Raw genomic sequence first — 17,351 nt, 5'->3', positions numbered from 1 at the left:
AGATTTCCTGAATGATGTAATTTTCATATTTCATATAGCAGTTTGATCAATTTACAGATTTATTTTACATAATTAGTTGGTAAATGAGAAATTCAATTGCTGATATATAACTATTCCTCTGTAATATAGAAAATAAGTTTAAATTCTGAATTATAAATAAAAAAGCAAATATTTTGAAGACATCTGGTCCACATCTGTCTGAAATAAGATAATTTAAAACAGTGTAATTAACTGCAAGAAATACTGAAATATTCACACCTTAGAATGTAAAAAATAACTCATTCCATTTTAGTGTGATTTTTTGATTTGGTGAATTTTTTTTTAATTTTAGTGTCCTTTAGCCTCTCATTCTGTCATTACAAAGAAGACTGACAAGCTAAACAAACAAAAATAATCCATGTTTTTCAAAGCTTCTACTAAATGAAAGAATTATCTTTATTACTATTCTTTTATGTGTTGACTAACCTCCACTCCTAAGTTAATACTCAGCAGACTTAGACTCAGGCCTACCCCCTTTTGATGTATTTATAATTCTCCATTCAATTATTTAAAATGAGAGATTAGTGAGAGAGTCTGTAATCTCGCTCCCTAAATTGTGTGTTCCTTGTGGACACAAAGAAGCTCAGTAAATGTGAGAGGGTGGTATTCAGACTCACGGAAATGAAAAGCATCTTTGGTACATTCTCATGATCAGTAGAGAATTGTCGTTTGAAGACTGATCTTTTCTTTTGTTAAAAACCTGTGTTAAGTGGAAAGTTAACCATTTTAGGAGAAAGGAAAATACGCTAGACTTTCTATACATGCCTGCTCAGTCACTTAAGTTATGTCCGACTCTGCGACCCTGTGGACTGTAGCCTGCCAGGCTCCTCTGTCCATGGGATTCTCCAAGGCAAGAATACTGGAATGGGTTGCCATGCCCTCCTCCAAGGGATCTTCCCAACCCAGGGATCGAACCTTTGGTGTCTCCTGCATCCCAGACAGATTCTTTACCGGTGAGCCACCCAGAAAGCTCAGACTTTCTATGTTCTAACCCCAAAATGTGAAAAACATGATAAATTTTTTCCTTAATGAAAAGCTGCAGAGCTTTAAAACTTTGATAGGACTGAATTTTGATCCATGGTAGAGAAGTTAGGGGTTCCCTGGTGGTTTAGATGGTAAAGAATCTCTCTGCAATGCAAGAGACCCAGGTTCAATCCCTGGGTTGGGTAGATCCCCTGGAGAAGAAGTTGGCTACCCACTCCAGTATTCTTGGCTGGAGAATCCCATGGACAGAGGAGCCTGGCAAAGTTAAATTCATGAACACACACAACAATAATGCTACAGTATAAGGGTGGGGGAAGATCTCTACTGTGATGCCAGAGGCTCTCCTAACAGTAGACCAGGAGAGGAATTGAGCCTATGAGAAGTGAAAACTCTTTTCCTAATACATGCCCAAAGATATCACAAGTTATATTTTGTGTTTTTACTTCCAGGGAGCACGATAAAGATCCGGAGAGTTTTTTTAAGGTATTGATGCATCTTAAGGACTTAGGACTCAATTTCCACGTATCTGTCCTTGGAGAAACCTTCACAGATGTCCCAGGTATCTCTCTTGTATTTTCTAGTGTGTATTTTTATAGATGATATAAGCTCTACAACTTATGTATTAATTTCCATGTTTCCCTTTGTTAGAATAATCAAGATGAGCACTGTTAACCGAAAGATTATACGATGGCATTAAAGTGTGATTCAATTAAAAAAATACTTAAGTAAGCATTCTTTGATTTAAGTTGAGAACGTGAAGTCATCTCTTTTATCAAATATAGTTTATACAATGCATCTTGATGTAAATAAAATATATTGCTTTAGGCATCTTAACAGTTAAGGAAAGTGGGAATTTTTAATTGGATATACAACCTCTCACCTCAGGGTCACTGGTTTGAATCCTACTCTGGTAATGGCTAAAATATATTACCATCTGTTAGGTGGCCTGTGTAAAGCATTTTGGCATCAAACTTGTAAAGCAGAGTAGATACATATCATAGTTGTCATTGGTCCACACTTTTTTAATTGAACTTGAGAAAGCAAACAGAAATCTGAAGCAGATAGCAGCAAGTCTTCTCATCCCTAATGCCATAGGGAGCTTCTTCTGAACCATTTCCTTCACCCTGCATCCTCACTGAGCATGTCTGTGTCAGAAGATGGGAATCTTGACCACCATTCTAAGGTCTTAAATGTTCCTGTTTTTTAAGTTTTGGATATTCAACTTTATTTGTAAACTCCAAGTATGCATGAGTGGGTTCTCAGTTGCTAAGTCTTGTCTGACTCTTTGCCACTCCATGGACTGTACCCTGCCATGTTCCTCCGTGCATGGAATTTCCCAGGTAAGAATACTGGAGTGAGTTGCCATTTCCTTCTCCAGGGAATCTTCCCAACTCAGGGATGGAACCTGCATCTCCTGCATTGGCAGGCAGATTCTTTACCCCTGAGCCACCTGGGAAGCCCAAACCCCAAGTATGCAGACAAGGAAAGTTCAGAAAAGTGTTAGTCACTCAATCATGTCCAACTCTTTGCAACCCGATGAACGTAGCCTACCAGGCTCCTCCATCCGTGGGATTTTCCAGGCAAGAATACTGGGGTGGGTTGCCATTTCCTTTAAGGACCATGTAAACACGTTACCCTCACTTAGCCAGTACTTTGTGATTCTGGTGTGATGTGAGGAAGGATACCCAGCTTGTACCTCAGTAGCCTCATCTGATATGGCTCAGCCTCTGCCCCCTGCGCTTGTGGACACCAGCCTCTTTTTAGTTCCTCTAAGGTTGCAAACTTCTTTAAATCTCTGGACATTTACCTGCTGCTGCTGCTGCTGCTGCTGCTAAGTGACTTCAGTCGTATCTGACTCCGTGCAACCCCGTAGACAGCAGCCTACCAGACTCCCCTGTCCCTGGGAGTCTCTAGGCAAGAACACTGGAGTGGGTTGTCATTTCCTTCTCCAATGCATGAAAGTGAAGAGTGAAAGTGAAGTCTCTCAGTCGTGTCCGACTCTTAGCGACCCCATGGACTGCAGCCTACCAGGCTCCTCCATCCATGGGATTTTCCAGGCAAAAGTACTGGAGTGGGGTGCCATTGCCTTCTCTGGGACATTTGCCTATTTGTTTGTTATTCATCTGATCTCAGCTCAGGTGTATTTTCTTGTAGTGTGAAACTTTATCATGGTCTCATGGCACCCTATACTTTTAGTTATGATACTTTCCTTAGTTTCTAATCATATAATTATGTGAAATTTCTTATCTCACTGCCACACATACACAAAAACACTAAGTAGAACATAGGTGCTGGATAGACAAGGGTTGTGACTATCTCATTCATCACTGTTCCTCAAAGCCTAGTGCAGTGCCTGACACAAGGCTGGAACTCAGTGAATGTTTGTTGGGTAAACAGGTAAAAATAGTGTGAACTTCCCGCCTTCAAGCAGTTTATAGTTTTCTCAAAGAAGGAACAGTTTTGTGTAAGCAGAGGAAACAGGAAGGGAAACACAGGATAATATAATTATACATGAGTACTGACACATGTGGTTTAGAGTAGCATGTTAATTGAAGGGGTAGCACTTGAATAGCCGGAGGATTAGGATTAGGATTGCAAAAGGGGAAGCAACATGGGAAAAGCATGGAGAAGCAAATATTACAGATATTATACTGAAATGAGAGAACAATTTCAGGGATTAGTGCTATGAGATCCCTAAGTAGAAGAGAAGATTCTGCATACAAAAGTTAGTAAGGAAGTAATACAGAGACAGGGTAGAGCCAAAGTATGGGGGATCTGCAAAGTAGGTTAAGTAAAGGTAAAAAATAGGGAGCCTTAGTCTTGAACTGGAAAGAGATATGATGAAACCTGTATTTTAGGAAGATTTCTGTTGCAGTGATATGTAGGCAGAATCACAGTAAGATTGCAGAGTCATCCGAGCATGGATTCTGTGAGGTGGTTTGTTTCTGTTCAGTCGCTAAGTCATGTCCGACTGTTTGTGACCCTAGGGACTGCAGCATGCCAGACTTCCCTGTCTTCCACTATTTCCTGGAGTTTGCTCAAAATCATGTCCATTGAGTCGGTGATACCATCCAACCATCTCATCCTCTGTCATCCCCTTCTCCTGCCCTCAATCTTTCCCAGCATCAGGGTCTTTTCCAATGAGTCAGCTCTTTACAACAGGTGGCCAAAGTATTGGGGCTTCAGCTTCAGCATCAGTGTGGTGGTTGGAGGCAGAAAGATTAGTGAGAGGGCTGTAGGAGAGAGAGATTCTCAAGGAAAACACGGAAAAGAATTTGGTAGATGGATGGCTGTCGAGAAAGAAGGAAGAAAAAAAATCAGCTTATTTGCAAAGCTGGTGATTTCAGTCTCATTTGTGCCAGTATTGAGGTGTTTGTGGAAGAACTGAGGAAAGTGGCTGGAGAATATAACTAAGCAGAGGGCATCTCAGCCAGCTTCACTGTTGGGTAATTTTAAGCCACCACTACAAAGAAGACTAGGTTTTTCCTCAAAGGGCCATGTTTTTGGAATCACAGCTCTCCCTTCCCACCCGTTTAGCAATTTAGAGCAGCATCGTGGGGATTGAAAGTGGGATGGGGAGCAATTAGGGGCCTGAGAACTGAGTGCTCAGTAATTACAGGCTCAATCTTTTGCTCACTTTGGCCTGACCTCAACACATACTTATTGAGCACCTTGGAAGAGGGATTTCACGGTGAACAGGATGCAGCCTGCACCTCAGGGAGCCCTGCCTTGGGGAGACACTTCCATATAATCAACACATACCTAAAATGCTGCGGCTCACTATGGGATGCTGTGGATGACCATAGGAAGAGTCCTGTTACCTGTGCACACACTTCTGTTGTTCCCAGTCTCAGCTGGTACTCCCTTCTGCCTTCGCCTCTGGCCCATCTGTCATGTCAAACGTGAATCAGCTCTTTCAGGCTGCAGCACTTCACCTTGCACATGAGAAGAGCGCGAGTTGTTGGCTTGATGAATGAGTCTGATGGCTTTCCAGGTTGTGCTCCTAGACGGCCACATTGCCAGTCTTTACTCCAAAGGTTTCCTAACGGGACACTTTGTGTAACTTTTGTCGTTTGTATCACTGTTCGGGCTTGACAAGCACTAATATAGCACTTGGTGTATTTTAGGCATTGTTGTAAGCCATTTATAAGTGTTAAATCTTTAACCTCTTAGCAGTCTTGTTCAGCATTACTATCTCCGTTTTCCTTAGTGGGGGAAACTACACTAAGGTACAGAGGAACACCAAGGTACAGAGACATTAAGTGAGGCCACATAACTATGTAGTATTTTTAACCACTGTGCTATGCTACATTTCCATTTTCTTGTTTTCTGACCCAAGTGTTTCTCTGAACATTTTTTCCCCCAACTCACCATCTAGCACTTCACCCAAAGGGTTACCTAGCAGGTATAGAGGAGCCTGACAGGCTATAGTCCATGGGGGTCACAAAGAGTCAGACAGGATTTAGTGACTAAACAGCAACAACAACAAAAGCAGGTATACATTTCTTTGCCTGCTGCCTCTTCCAGGTGCCTTATTAGCATATCTAAAACCCATACTTTAACACCAACTTCTGGTGGGCTACAGTCCATGGGGTCACAAAGAGTCGGACACGACTGAGCAACTTCACTCACTGACTCACTCTCTCTCTCTGTTGAAAACTCTGGACACTGTTAACATTTGTGAGGAAGTGGCTTTCTCGTAAATAATTGCAAAAGTCATTATTATTACCCTGTTCATTGCTCCTGTTGACAGAATAGAAGCAGATATTTGCTACTTGCTTGGTCCTTTGCTGAGTTATTTCATGTAATGCTCATGATAATCCCAGTGGAGTATGTATTATTATCCCATTTGATAGATGGAAAAACTGAGTCTTTGAAAGTTTAAATCACTTTGATTATACTATCTGTGGGTCAGATTTTGTCTTTCACAAGCAAAACAAAGACAAGTTTAATACATGATAGCAGGGCCATTGATTACTCTTTTTTTCCTTGAGGTATGATTTACATATAACATTGTATACATTTAAGGTGTACAGTGTGATAATTTGATACATTTACAACATGATCATCAGTGTAGTTCTAGCTAAGGCCTCTCTCACATCACATAATTATTTCTTTTTTGTGATAAGAATATGTAAAATCTAGTCTTCAACCAATTTCAAAGTATATAATACAGTATTGTTGACTATAATGACTATGCTATACTTAAGAAAAAAATTGTCTTACATTATAATATACATACCATACACTCCACTTGCTTTACTTGCACATTTCAATGATTTTTGGTATATTTACAGAATTGTATAATTATCACCATGCATAGAGTTTGTTTGGTTGGTTGGTTGTTTGGCCATGGGGCATGTGGGGTCTTAGTTTCCAACCAAGGATCAAACCTGCACCGCCTACAATGGAAACAGTCTTAACCACTGACATCCAGGGAAGTCCCCACTATGCTATTCTTTTGATCTCCAGGACTTATTCTTATTCTGCTTGAAAGTTTGTACATTAATTACTCTTTATTCAGCTTCTTTCTCCTTCCTCTCCACAGAGCTTGTAGGAAAAGGTAACATCTCTCTGAGCGATGGCATTAGCGCCAATGAGTTTACTGCCCTTTTTGATGCAGCAATCTCTTTTAAATTCCTTTTGAAAATATTAAAACCACAGTAGAGCAACTTTATAGAGTTTTCATACTGTTGATCGTTTTCAAATTATGTTGTTGTAAGGTTTTTCTCATCCATTTTTCTGAAAAGTGTGGTAGCGTAATATTATTGATTCTAGTTCATTTATAGCTACATAGTTTATAGCTCTTTTGTATCATCCTTTCATCTTACAAAAGAGGAGCATGACCTAGGACAGTGACTATTCCGAGTGCTTAGCGCTGAGCACAGTGTGTGAGACAGGCAGTAGTAGATGGTTGCAAGGCTAGGAGTAGGATGTGAGAGTCAGTCTCCTCATCCCTGCTCCTGTATGTGTCCAGTAAATGTCCTTCTGTTTTTTTTATTTCATTCTGGCTGTGCTGGGTCTTTGTTGCAGCACACAGACTTCCTCTGGTTGTGGTGCACGGGAGTTTTTCTAGCTGTGGAGCTCAGGCTCCAGAGCATGCGGGTTCAGTAGCTGCAGCACGCCGACTTCTCTAGTTGTGGTGTTTGGGCTTAGTTGTCCCAAGGCATGTGGGATATTAGTTCCCTGACCAGGAATTGAACCCTCACCCCCTGCATTGGAAGGCAGATTCTTAAGCACGGGACTACCAGGGAAGTCCCTGTTTTGTATGTTTTATGCCAAGTACTAAACCAGATGTTTAGGTTGAAGTGGTGAATAAAGCAAAATATCTTTTGTGATGTTTGCATCACAGAAGTAGTCCAACTCCAGTGCTTTATTCATCAGTTCCTAGAACTCTTAGGACATGCCAGGTACTGTTTGAAGCCCCTTGTGCATTGCCTTCTGTTTTTCCTTTTAATTAATTTAATTTTAATTGAAGGCTCATTACTTTACAATATTGTAGTGGTTTTTGCCATACATTGACATGAATCAGCCATGGGTGTTCAGGTGTCCCCCATCCTGAACGCCCCCCCCCCAACTCCCTCCCCATCCCTCAGGGTCATCCCAGTGCACCGACCCTGAGCCCTGTCTCATGCATTGAACCTGGACTGGTGATCTGTTTCACATATGGTGATATACTTGTTTCAGTGCTATTCTTTCAAATCATCCCAACCCTCACCTTCTCCCACAGAGTCCAAAAGTCTGTTATTTATCTCTGTGTCTCTTTTGCTGTCTCACATATAGGGTCATCATTACCATCTTTCTAAATTCCATGTATATGTGTTAATATACTGTATTGGTGTTTTTCTTTCTGACTTACTTCACTCTGTATAACAGGCTCCAGTTTCATCCACCTCATTAGAACTGATTCAAATGCACAACAGCCCTGTAAATTAAGCTCTGTTGTATCATCTTACAGCTGAAAAAAGTAAGAAACAGGGAGATTAAGTCATTTACCTGAAATCACACATCCATCCAGTTTTCAATCCACAATTCAAACCTTGTCAGTCCACCTTTCTGCCATTATCCTCTAAGTGGAAACCATAAAATTATCCCTGTTTTATAAGTAAGAAAGCAGAAGGTGAAAATGGTGGAAAATTCCTGGCTACACGTATGAAATCATTTCCATTTTCTCTAATAATTTCTATGCAAATGGAAAGTTTAAAAACAAACGAAGAACCCCCACAAAGCCTCAGATTCATTTCCTAAATATATCACTCCTCAGACATTAGAGTGAACTCCCTCTTCTTTCTGCCATCTGTCTTCATCACAAGAAAGGTGTCAAAAACAATATGAAGTGGAAAGATATTCCAAATAATACTTGGCATATATTTACTGTTCAATAAATACTATTTGAATGAATGAAGAATAAGTCTAATGTAATAGAATAATGTTTACATACCATATCAGGTATATAAGAATCTTTGTTGAAATGATTTCCAAATATTAGAGAATTAGTGAATGAAAATAGAGAACCCTAAGGCTTAAGGAAGCTCTAAATGGTTCTATATTATATTTTCTGTTTTCATATAAATGACCTTGATTTAACCTAAATCTATTTTTCAATCTGTTCTCATATTTCAGCTCTTACATCAGTCAGAATAAGCTAAATTATGCTAAACTAACAGCCTTAAAAATCTCAATGGCTTAAAACACTTAACACTTATGTTTTTATTCATTCTATGTATTTGTTGCAGGTGAGCAGTAGTCTTCTACTCATATGGTCACTCAGGGACCTAAACTTACAGAGAGAGACCCAAGCCTTCACCATCACAAGCATTACCTGTTACTATGCCAGGTGGAAGAGAAAGCTGGGAGGTTCTTTCATCAGCAAGTTACTCCTCTGGCCTAAAAATGACGTTGCATGTGTGCGTGCTCAGCCACCAAGTCGTGTCCGACTCTGCTACCCCATGGACTGTAGCCTGCCAGGCTTCTTTTCCATGAAATTTCCCAGGCAAGAATACTGGAGTAGGTTGCCATTTCCTTCTCCAGAGTGTCTTCCTGACCCAGGAATCAAATCCAAGACTTCTGCATTGACAGGCGGGTTCTTTACCACTGAGCCACCAGGGAAGCCCAAATGTGACAAAGGGTTCCACTCAAATCTTTGTCCAGAACTTGTTGAAGGGTACTGCCCAACACTAAGGGGGCCAGGAAATGCAATCCTGCTTTGAGCCCAGAATGGGGGAAAGCAGAAATAGCTGATGCAAAGCACTGTTGACCCCATGGCTCTTTAATATGCATCATGAGCTATGGTGCCTCATAGAGAAGAATCAAGCCTATCCAAGATATCTGTCTTGGTACGATATCTGGGTGAGTCTTCCCTGTTGAATGAATAACTTTTAATAAATACAAGAGTACTGCTCATAGTCCTCTTGCTGGAGACAGAGCAGCTAGTATCTGCAGGCACATCGATCAACTGTATCCCATTAAGCAGTCCATACAAAGTCGAGTTGGGCTTTGTGGGAATGGAGTTAATTATCACTTATGGTGATGGCACTTTGAAAAGCTTATAGTGTCAGTCAGGAGTGGTTTTGCCCTCCACCCCTAGGGGATATTTAGCAATGCCCAGAGACATTTTGAGAAGGAAATGCAATGCCCAGAGAGAAGGAAATAGCAACCCACTCCAGTGTTCTTGCCTGGAGAATCCCAGGGACAGGGGAGCCTGGTGGGCTTCCGTCTATGGGGTCTTACAGAGTCGGACACGACTGAAGTGACTTAGCAGCAGCAGCAGCAGAGACATTTTTTGGTTCTTACAGCTGTTGAGGGGAGGATGCTACTGGCATCTAGTGGGTAGAGGCCAGGACAGAGGACAGTCCCTTAAACTGCACAAGACAGTCCCCACACAAAGAGTTCTTCAACCTAAAATGTCAGTAGTACCACAATTGAGAAACTGTGATTCTATGAATTCAAGTCAGAAGGTCAGGTTTCAGACTGGGTCCTATAGTTTTTTAGATTAAACTCAGTTAATCCATCTGTACAGTACAAAAGAGGAGATGGGTGGAAAAGAGAAATTATAATAATAGTTATGATAATAAAACCACCCACCCTATCTCACCTCCTGTGAGTTATAGTGAGGATTTCAGGCACATTAACATAATTTGGGGTAGAGTACTTTCTAAACTTTTATTTTATTTTATTTTTTTTAATTTTATTTATTTATTTTTTTTCACTGAGAATAACACTTTATTTAGTCGTTTCTTTACAATTGAAACTCTGGGAATTCAAAATTAACATCCCAAACATGAACCCCCCTCCCACCTCCCTCCCCACAACATCTCTCTGGGTCATCCCCATGCACCTGCCCCAAGCAAGCTGCACCCTACGTCAGACATGGACTGGCGATTCAATTCTTACATGACAGTATACATGTTAGAATTCCCATTCTCCCAAATCGTCCCACCCTCTCCCTCTCCCTCTGAGTCCAAAAGTCCGTTATACACATCTGTGTCTTTTTTCCTGTCTTGCATACAGGGTCGTCATTGCCATCTTCCTAAATTCCATATATATGTGTTAGTATACTGTATTGGTGTTTTTCTTTCTGGCTTACTTCACTCTGTATAATTGGCTCCAGTTTCATCCATCTCATCAGAACTGATTCAAATGAATTCTTTTTAACGGCTGAGTAATACTCCATTGTGTATATGTACCACAGCTTTCTTATCCATTCATCTGCTGATGGACATCTAGGTTGTTTCCATGTCCTGGCTATTATAAACAGTGCTGCGATGAACATTGGGGTACATGTGTCTCTTTCAATTCTGGTTTCCTCTGTGTGTATGCCCAGAAGTGGGATTGCTGGGTCATAAGGTAGTTCTATTTGCAATTTTTTAAGGAATCTCCAGACTGTTCTCCATAGTGGCTGTACTAGTTTGCATTCCCACCAACAGTGTAGGAGGGTTCCCTTTTCTCCACACCCTCTCCAGCATTTATTGCTTGCAGATTTTAATACTGTCTAGTTTTTATTATAAGACTCATGAACTTCTCTTCAGAGTTTATATATGGAGTGAGTCTTTAATGCATTTTGTGTCTGAAGAGGACATTAATGATGCTGAACCTTAAAAGTTCATTCTTGCCATTATTTTAATTATTTTTAAATCCAAAAATTGAAAGGTCATTCTGCCACATAAAGCATTCATCAGACTCCATGTTACAAATGAACCAGAAAGCCTAGAAGCTTCACAATGTAAATATTTTAGCTTTGGCCAGTTCTCTTGACAAGGTCACATTATTAGCCCTTGAGATGGGATGTGTGTGTGTGTGTGTGTGTGTGTTTTAAGAAAAAGAAGAAGAAGAGAAGCAGCAGCAAATACTTAAGATATCAAATCAATGGAATGTGTCTGTATATTTAATAATTTCTCACAAATGATAATTCTAAACCAAACACTTTGCCCTATGAACAGCCAAAGCCTTACATCAGGATTCCTCTTTCCCAACTTTGTGGAAGGAGTTTTAGCTTTTCCCATGGGCAGTGGGGAGGTGAAAAAACTACAAGGAAAGTAACAACCTGAACTCCAGTTTTGTCAGACATGAGTTCTTCCTTCTAGTTCACCTTTAATTTGAGGTTAAGAACAGTATGTGGAAAGCTTCTGGTTAGTATCTGGCATGACAATGGTTATTACAGTGATCTTGGCATATTCCCGATCCTTTGGTCTGGAGTCAAATGTCGGATAATTATGTAACATTCTCCCCTCCCCCCATCTCCCTTTTCTTTCAGCTCCCAGCTACGATCTCATTTTCAACAGAGCAGCTACACTAAGGGGGAAATAATAGAAACACAAATAACTTACATCACATTAATATAAAGGTATAAAATTTTGCTACAGGGGGACCCAGCAGAAGGAAAACTATTAATATATTGATCAGTGTTGAATTGTAATATGATTATATATGAGATGAAGTAAATGTGCCAGTAAGATTAAATAAACTCATTCTCTCTAGACTCTATGTTTCCCCAAACCTATTCCTTTTTCTTTTTTTTTTAAACAAATTTTGTCACTGTTCATTCCCCTGAACATGGAAGTATTAACTGAGTTCCTACTGTGGTCTAGCACCACATGGTGAATACCAAGAACAGAAGATATCATGGCTCCAAAATCTTCATGTCTAGGAGACAAAAACATTTTAAAAATCACATTTTATGATATCATGTCCTTGTTTGTATTATAACATTTTCAGATAAATTTTGAATACATTATTCCATAACCCTTATAACAATCTAGTGACTAGCTAGTAAAATAAGCAGTAACACCCTCTGTTTATAACTGAGACATTATTTGTGTTGAAATAACATGGATCTGAGGTAGATTTTCTGCAGACAGAGCCACCTTCGTACGATTCTTAGAAATAGGCATATCATTAATTCTCCAAGAATATGATTGGGGAAGTCAGTTATTAAGAATCTGATTTGAAACTGTGTCCCAGTCCTTTGCTGAAGAAGACAACAAAATATAATGGGAAAGTAGGGAAGATTAAAATATAGACATGTATGCTCCTGGGGCTTTGCAGGTGGTGCTAGTGGTAAAGACCTGGCCTGCCAGTGCAAGAGACAAGAGAGACAGAGATTTAATCCCTGGGTTGGGAAGATCCCCTGGAGGAGGGCATGGCAACCCACTCCCATATTCTTGCCTGGAGAATCCCATGGACAGAGGATCCTAGAAAGTTACAATCCACAGGATCACAAACAGTTGGATACAACTGAACCAACTTAGCACTCTTGTATGCGTATATGCTCTTGACAGGAAAGAATAGATAGAAATGACAGTATCTCTTAAGATAATTTATAAATTTAACAAGATTCCAATTAAGATGCCCAAATATCACTATATATCCTCACAGATTAGTTCTAAAATTCCTACAAAATAAAGAAATAAGCAGAAAGAATATCAAAGAAATCACTTACAAAGGAAGAATGAAGGAAAACACATCTTACCAGATTCAGAACACATATGAAGTGGTAACTTTTCAAAGAGTACTTTACAGATTCAAAAACAAGAAGGTAGAGAAAGGGACAAAAATCAAGAATTCAGAAATAAACCCAGCTTGCATATAAATTAATATCCACCACACTTATATAACAAAATTTAATATGCTTATCCCAAGTTTATAATATTTTTAAGTGAAAACAGGAAATTGAGTAAAACAAATAAGTTTGTGGAATAAAACTAATAAATTATTTGTGTAAGTAATTATATATTTTAAATATATGCTACAGATAAAAGATTACACAAAGATTAACAGAGTAAAAGTACAATAACTTACTGAACTCTTATTGTGTGCCAAGCATAAGGCTCGGCCTTTTACTCACACAGCTAATAAACAACAGAGATAGTGATAAGCTGAAGAAATAAGTGCTAAATCAAATTTGGGGAATAAAACCTTTAATTCTTCTATTAATGAAATAAGTATAAATACAAAGAATTTATGAGAGAGCAGTTACATTAAGCAAAACAATAAAAGTAAAGGCATATCCTAACAGAGACTGGTCAACTAATGGGGAAATATCTGTATGTATGGTGAAGCCAATGCAAGTTATGTTTCCTGAGCCGTATACGTCTCTATACCCTTGGGGTGACTCAGTAATTTCACATCAAAGAACATCCCATGGAAGTAATTCTCATGCCCCATCCTTGTTTCTACTGCCTCTTTCCCAGTTTTTGCCCTTATATTCTGGAGAAGAGAATGGCAACCCACTCTAGTATTCTTGACTGGGAAGTCCCATGGACAGAGGAGCCTGGCAGTCTACAGTCCACAGGGTCGCAAAGAGTTGACAAAACTTGGCCAAAGAGCACACATGCATGCAGGCCCTTGTATTCTGGGACCTTAATTCTTCCAAAACCTTCAGATTGGTCTTCGGGCCTCCGGACACTTTGGTATTTGATTCATCCACTTACTGGTTTTGGCCTTCTTTCTAAACCCAGCCCATCCAAGAAGAGGATCACAATAGTATAACAAGAATAAGGACATGTCTCATAGGTTTGCTATGGGATGAACTTAAATTTCCTGTTAATAAATGAGGTTCTTCGAACTCTGACCCCAACCTAATCCCTCATGAATTCCAGTCTCCTGAGTACATCTGTGCACTTATCCATTTCCATGCCTTGTATTATTTACTGTTGAAATTCCTCTGCCCCTCAGCACATAGACACATGCATATCCTTTCTCTGTTTGCAAAATCCCAAATCCAGTGGTGCCTCTGCTCTTGTGTCCCCCCTTTTCCTTCCCTCCTAAGTTGCTCCCAGCACCCTTCATCATTCTGTTATTTTCTGAGCACATTTCACTGTGTGCAACAGTCAGTTGCCACTCGGCTGCCCTAAAGGGCGGTGGTATAACTGACCAGAAGACACTTTGCAGGTGAAGAGTATGACTTCTTAGACAGAAACAGCCGCCTGGGTTTCAGAGTCAGCAACACTCCCAGTTGGAGGGGCAAGCTCCCCTGCCCACCTCCCACCGATACCCCAGAAAAGGTGAAGTTCCTGTTCAATGTACTTGAGAGGCTTTCTTTTCCTTTCTCAGGAAAGGTTTGTGAACTGTGCAGCTGCATTTCCCTCACAAATGCTCAGGAGCTCACTGTGTGCGTGAGCTAAATCGCTTCAGTCGTGTCCAACTCTGTGCGATCCTATGGACCGTAGCTCCCCAGGCTCCTCTGTCAATGGGATTCTCCAGGCAAGAATACTGGAGTAGGTGGCCATTCCCTTCGCCAGAAGATCTTCCCAACCCAGGGATCGAACTTGCATCTCTTACATCTCCTGCATTGGCAGGTGGATTCTTTACCACTAGCACCACCTGGGAAACCCCAGGAGACTCACTAGACTTACTAGACACACTAGACTTCCTAGACACAAGTAACTGGTAACAGCTCACTCCCATTGTTCAGCATAGCCACTGAGAATCACTTTTTCTCCTGATCACCCCCAGACATACCATTCCATCAGGCCTAAACTTTAAAACTGCTTGAACTCTACGCCTGCAGCTTCTATAAGTGGAATATCTATCTTTTATATGGAAATCAAAAAATCCCATGCAATTCTCAAGGCAAAATCATTTATCCATCCTACCAGGGGGAAGACCGTGAAAATAATATGTCCTAGAATACAGCTTCCAAAACATCTCTCAAGAAGTTGTTCTCAAAAGTTATAGCTATGAAAACATTACTGAGGAAAAATATTATTTAATTTTCATAAACTGTCCTTATAATTTATGAGAAATCTACACCAGAGGAAGACACAAGGAAATAGATGAGTTAATTAAATAATGAATGGGGAAAAGGCAAGACATTGATAGAAATTAGAAACAGACGCTGATTTTGAAAGCTGCAAATGTACCTATGACTTGGATTGACAGATAGGAGATCTTGGAATATGTTTGGTACACGTTGCTTTGAAGTTTTAACTTTTTGAATTCCTATAGTCATATATGGTCATGATTTGGAGTGTGGTATGGTCAAAATAATATTTGCCTCAATCAGGGACTTTGGTGGAGAGCCTGACTATTTCACAAATTCAAGTTTCCTGCAATGGCTATCAGAACAGGAGTGTCTGACAGAAAGCAGCACAACAGGGAGTGACTATCTGGATCCAAAGAGTGAGTTTTTGCAGATGTATCGCTCCTTCCCTAAATTGTTACATTTGAAAAATGGAAACCATCACAGATACATGGTACAGTGGAATGAACACTGCCTTAGAGTTTAGAAGGCTCAAGATCTGGTTCTAGTTTTTACAATGATTAACCATGTCCCCTCTTTCAGCCTTAGCATACTTGTCCACAAAATAAAGTCATCCAAAAGAGGTTACAACTAGAAAGAATGTCAGTGATTTTTACATGAGTACACTCCCTGTCCCCAAGGGGATTTCACAGAGTGACAATTTTTGGAGTTTTAATTGTAAAAACTGAGTATAATAGTTATGCTTTTTCAACACATATTTTATTCCTCATTCCAATATCTGTCTCCACTCGGAAACCCAAGTCCCACCTCAGGTATTTAAGAACCACTGATCTAGGCCAGTCACATCCTCTGGCCACTCTCATGGGGTGACGAGAGCTGCCCTCTGCTCCATCCTTAAGCTTCTGCTAACTTCAACTTCCTAAAGATGATTTCCATGTATCTCACCTTCTCTACTCTTGCCCTTATCAGATAAGTATAAACCTCATTGGTCAGGATTTCCCAGTATGGTTTCAACTACCTTTCTAGCCTTTCTTCAGTCCTTATCCATGAGTATCCTGGGATGTGGCCTAGTTTATCCCATGTTCCCTGAAGGTAACTCACTGTCACTGCCCAGAGCCCCTTCCTCCTCATCTATCTGTGCAAGCCCAATCCATCTTCCAAGACTCACCTAAACCACTTTCTTTAACCTCTAAAAGAGATACGCTGCTTCTCTTCTTTGAAGTTCCACGGGATTTTGTTTATACTTAACTATGTGTTTGTCATAGTTAAGGTTCTTGAGATAAAAGTAGTGTCTTCAGGATGGTAGTTGTAATTATTCAGCTTTATATGACCCAGATATTCTAACACAACAGTGTCTCCAACCTTTTGATCATGATCCACACCAATATACATATTTACATTATGACCTAATATACCCATATGTGTAGGCATATTTATAATTGACCCAAAGCTTTCATAATGTAATACATATTCTTATTGCATTTGATGCATGCACTGAGATATTTTCTTTCTTTTCTATTCTATCTCATTTCTTTTAATGGTGGTCTGAATTGATTTCACAACCTTTAGTCACAGTTAAGCAACGCCATAATATAGCATATTGCCCACAGTAGGTATACTGTTGTATACATTCAGTGAAGTTCACTGACCTTTTGCCAAAATTATTATAAAATAGTACTGGTCTGTGAATATATTCAGTTAATCTATTTTGATATACTATGTTTATTTAGACTTTAATGTCAAAACATAAAAAATCTTTTATATTCTCAAAGTGACACTGCTTTGATTTTAATTTTACGGAAGAAAACCTAAGAAAGCAGCTGCAGTTCATTGTTGCCCGTTTTAAAGGGGCAAGATGAAGAGATGTAGTTGCACAGCAGTTATCACCGTGAAGGCAAAGCTCCCAAGAGTAATGTATTTGGCCTAATAGTTACTACTTTTTGACTGCAGAGTATGTGCCAGGCATTGTGCTAGGTACATTATGTACTTTTTCTCTCATCCTAAGACAACTCTACAGGGTAAGATACCATCTCTGCCTATCAGAATACCAAATCAAACTATAGTATTTTATTTTATTCAGTGAAAATTCTTAGCACCAAACTAAAATTATGAGTTCTGATTTGGTTGT

At 39.8% G+C, this 17,351-nt stretch overlaps 1 protein-coding gene across 6 annotated transcripts in view; it reads left to right on the top strand.

The window, feature by feature from the left end:
* The window catches only part of GTDC1 (glycosyltransferase like domain containing 1), a 445,574-nt gene that overhangs the window by 406,589 nt on the left and 21,634 nt on the right, over positions 1–17,351 (top strand). For all 6 annotated transcript variants that reach the window (XM_018062499.1, XM_018062503.1, XM_018062522.1 and 3 more), the window contains one exon: positions 1,473–1,582. In XM_018062499.1, the coding sequence (XP_017917988.1) occupies positions 1,473–1,582 (110 nt within the window). The remainder of the gene's footprint in view (positions 1–1,472; positions 1,583–17,351) is intronic.

This window comes from Capra hircus, chromosome 2, assembly GCF_001704415.2.
Source record: "Capra hircus breed San Clemente chromosome 2, ASM170441v1, whole genome shotgun sequence".
NCBI classification, from domain to species: Eukaryota; Metazoa; Chordata; class Mammalia; order Artiodactyla; family Bovidae; genus Capra; species Capra hircus.
This window is presented reverse-complemented; position numbering and strand designations above follow the sequence as displayed.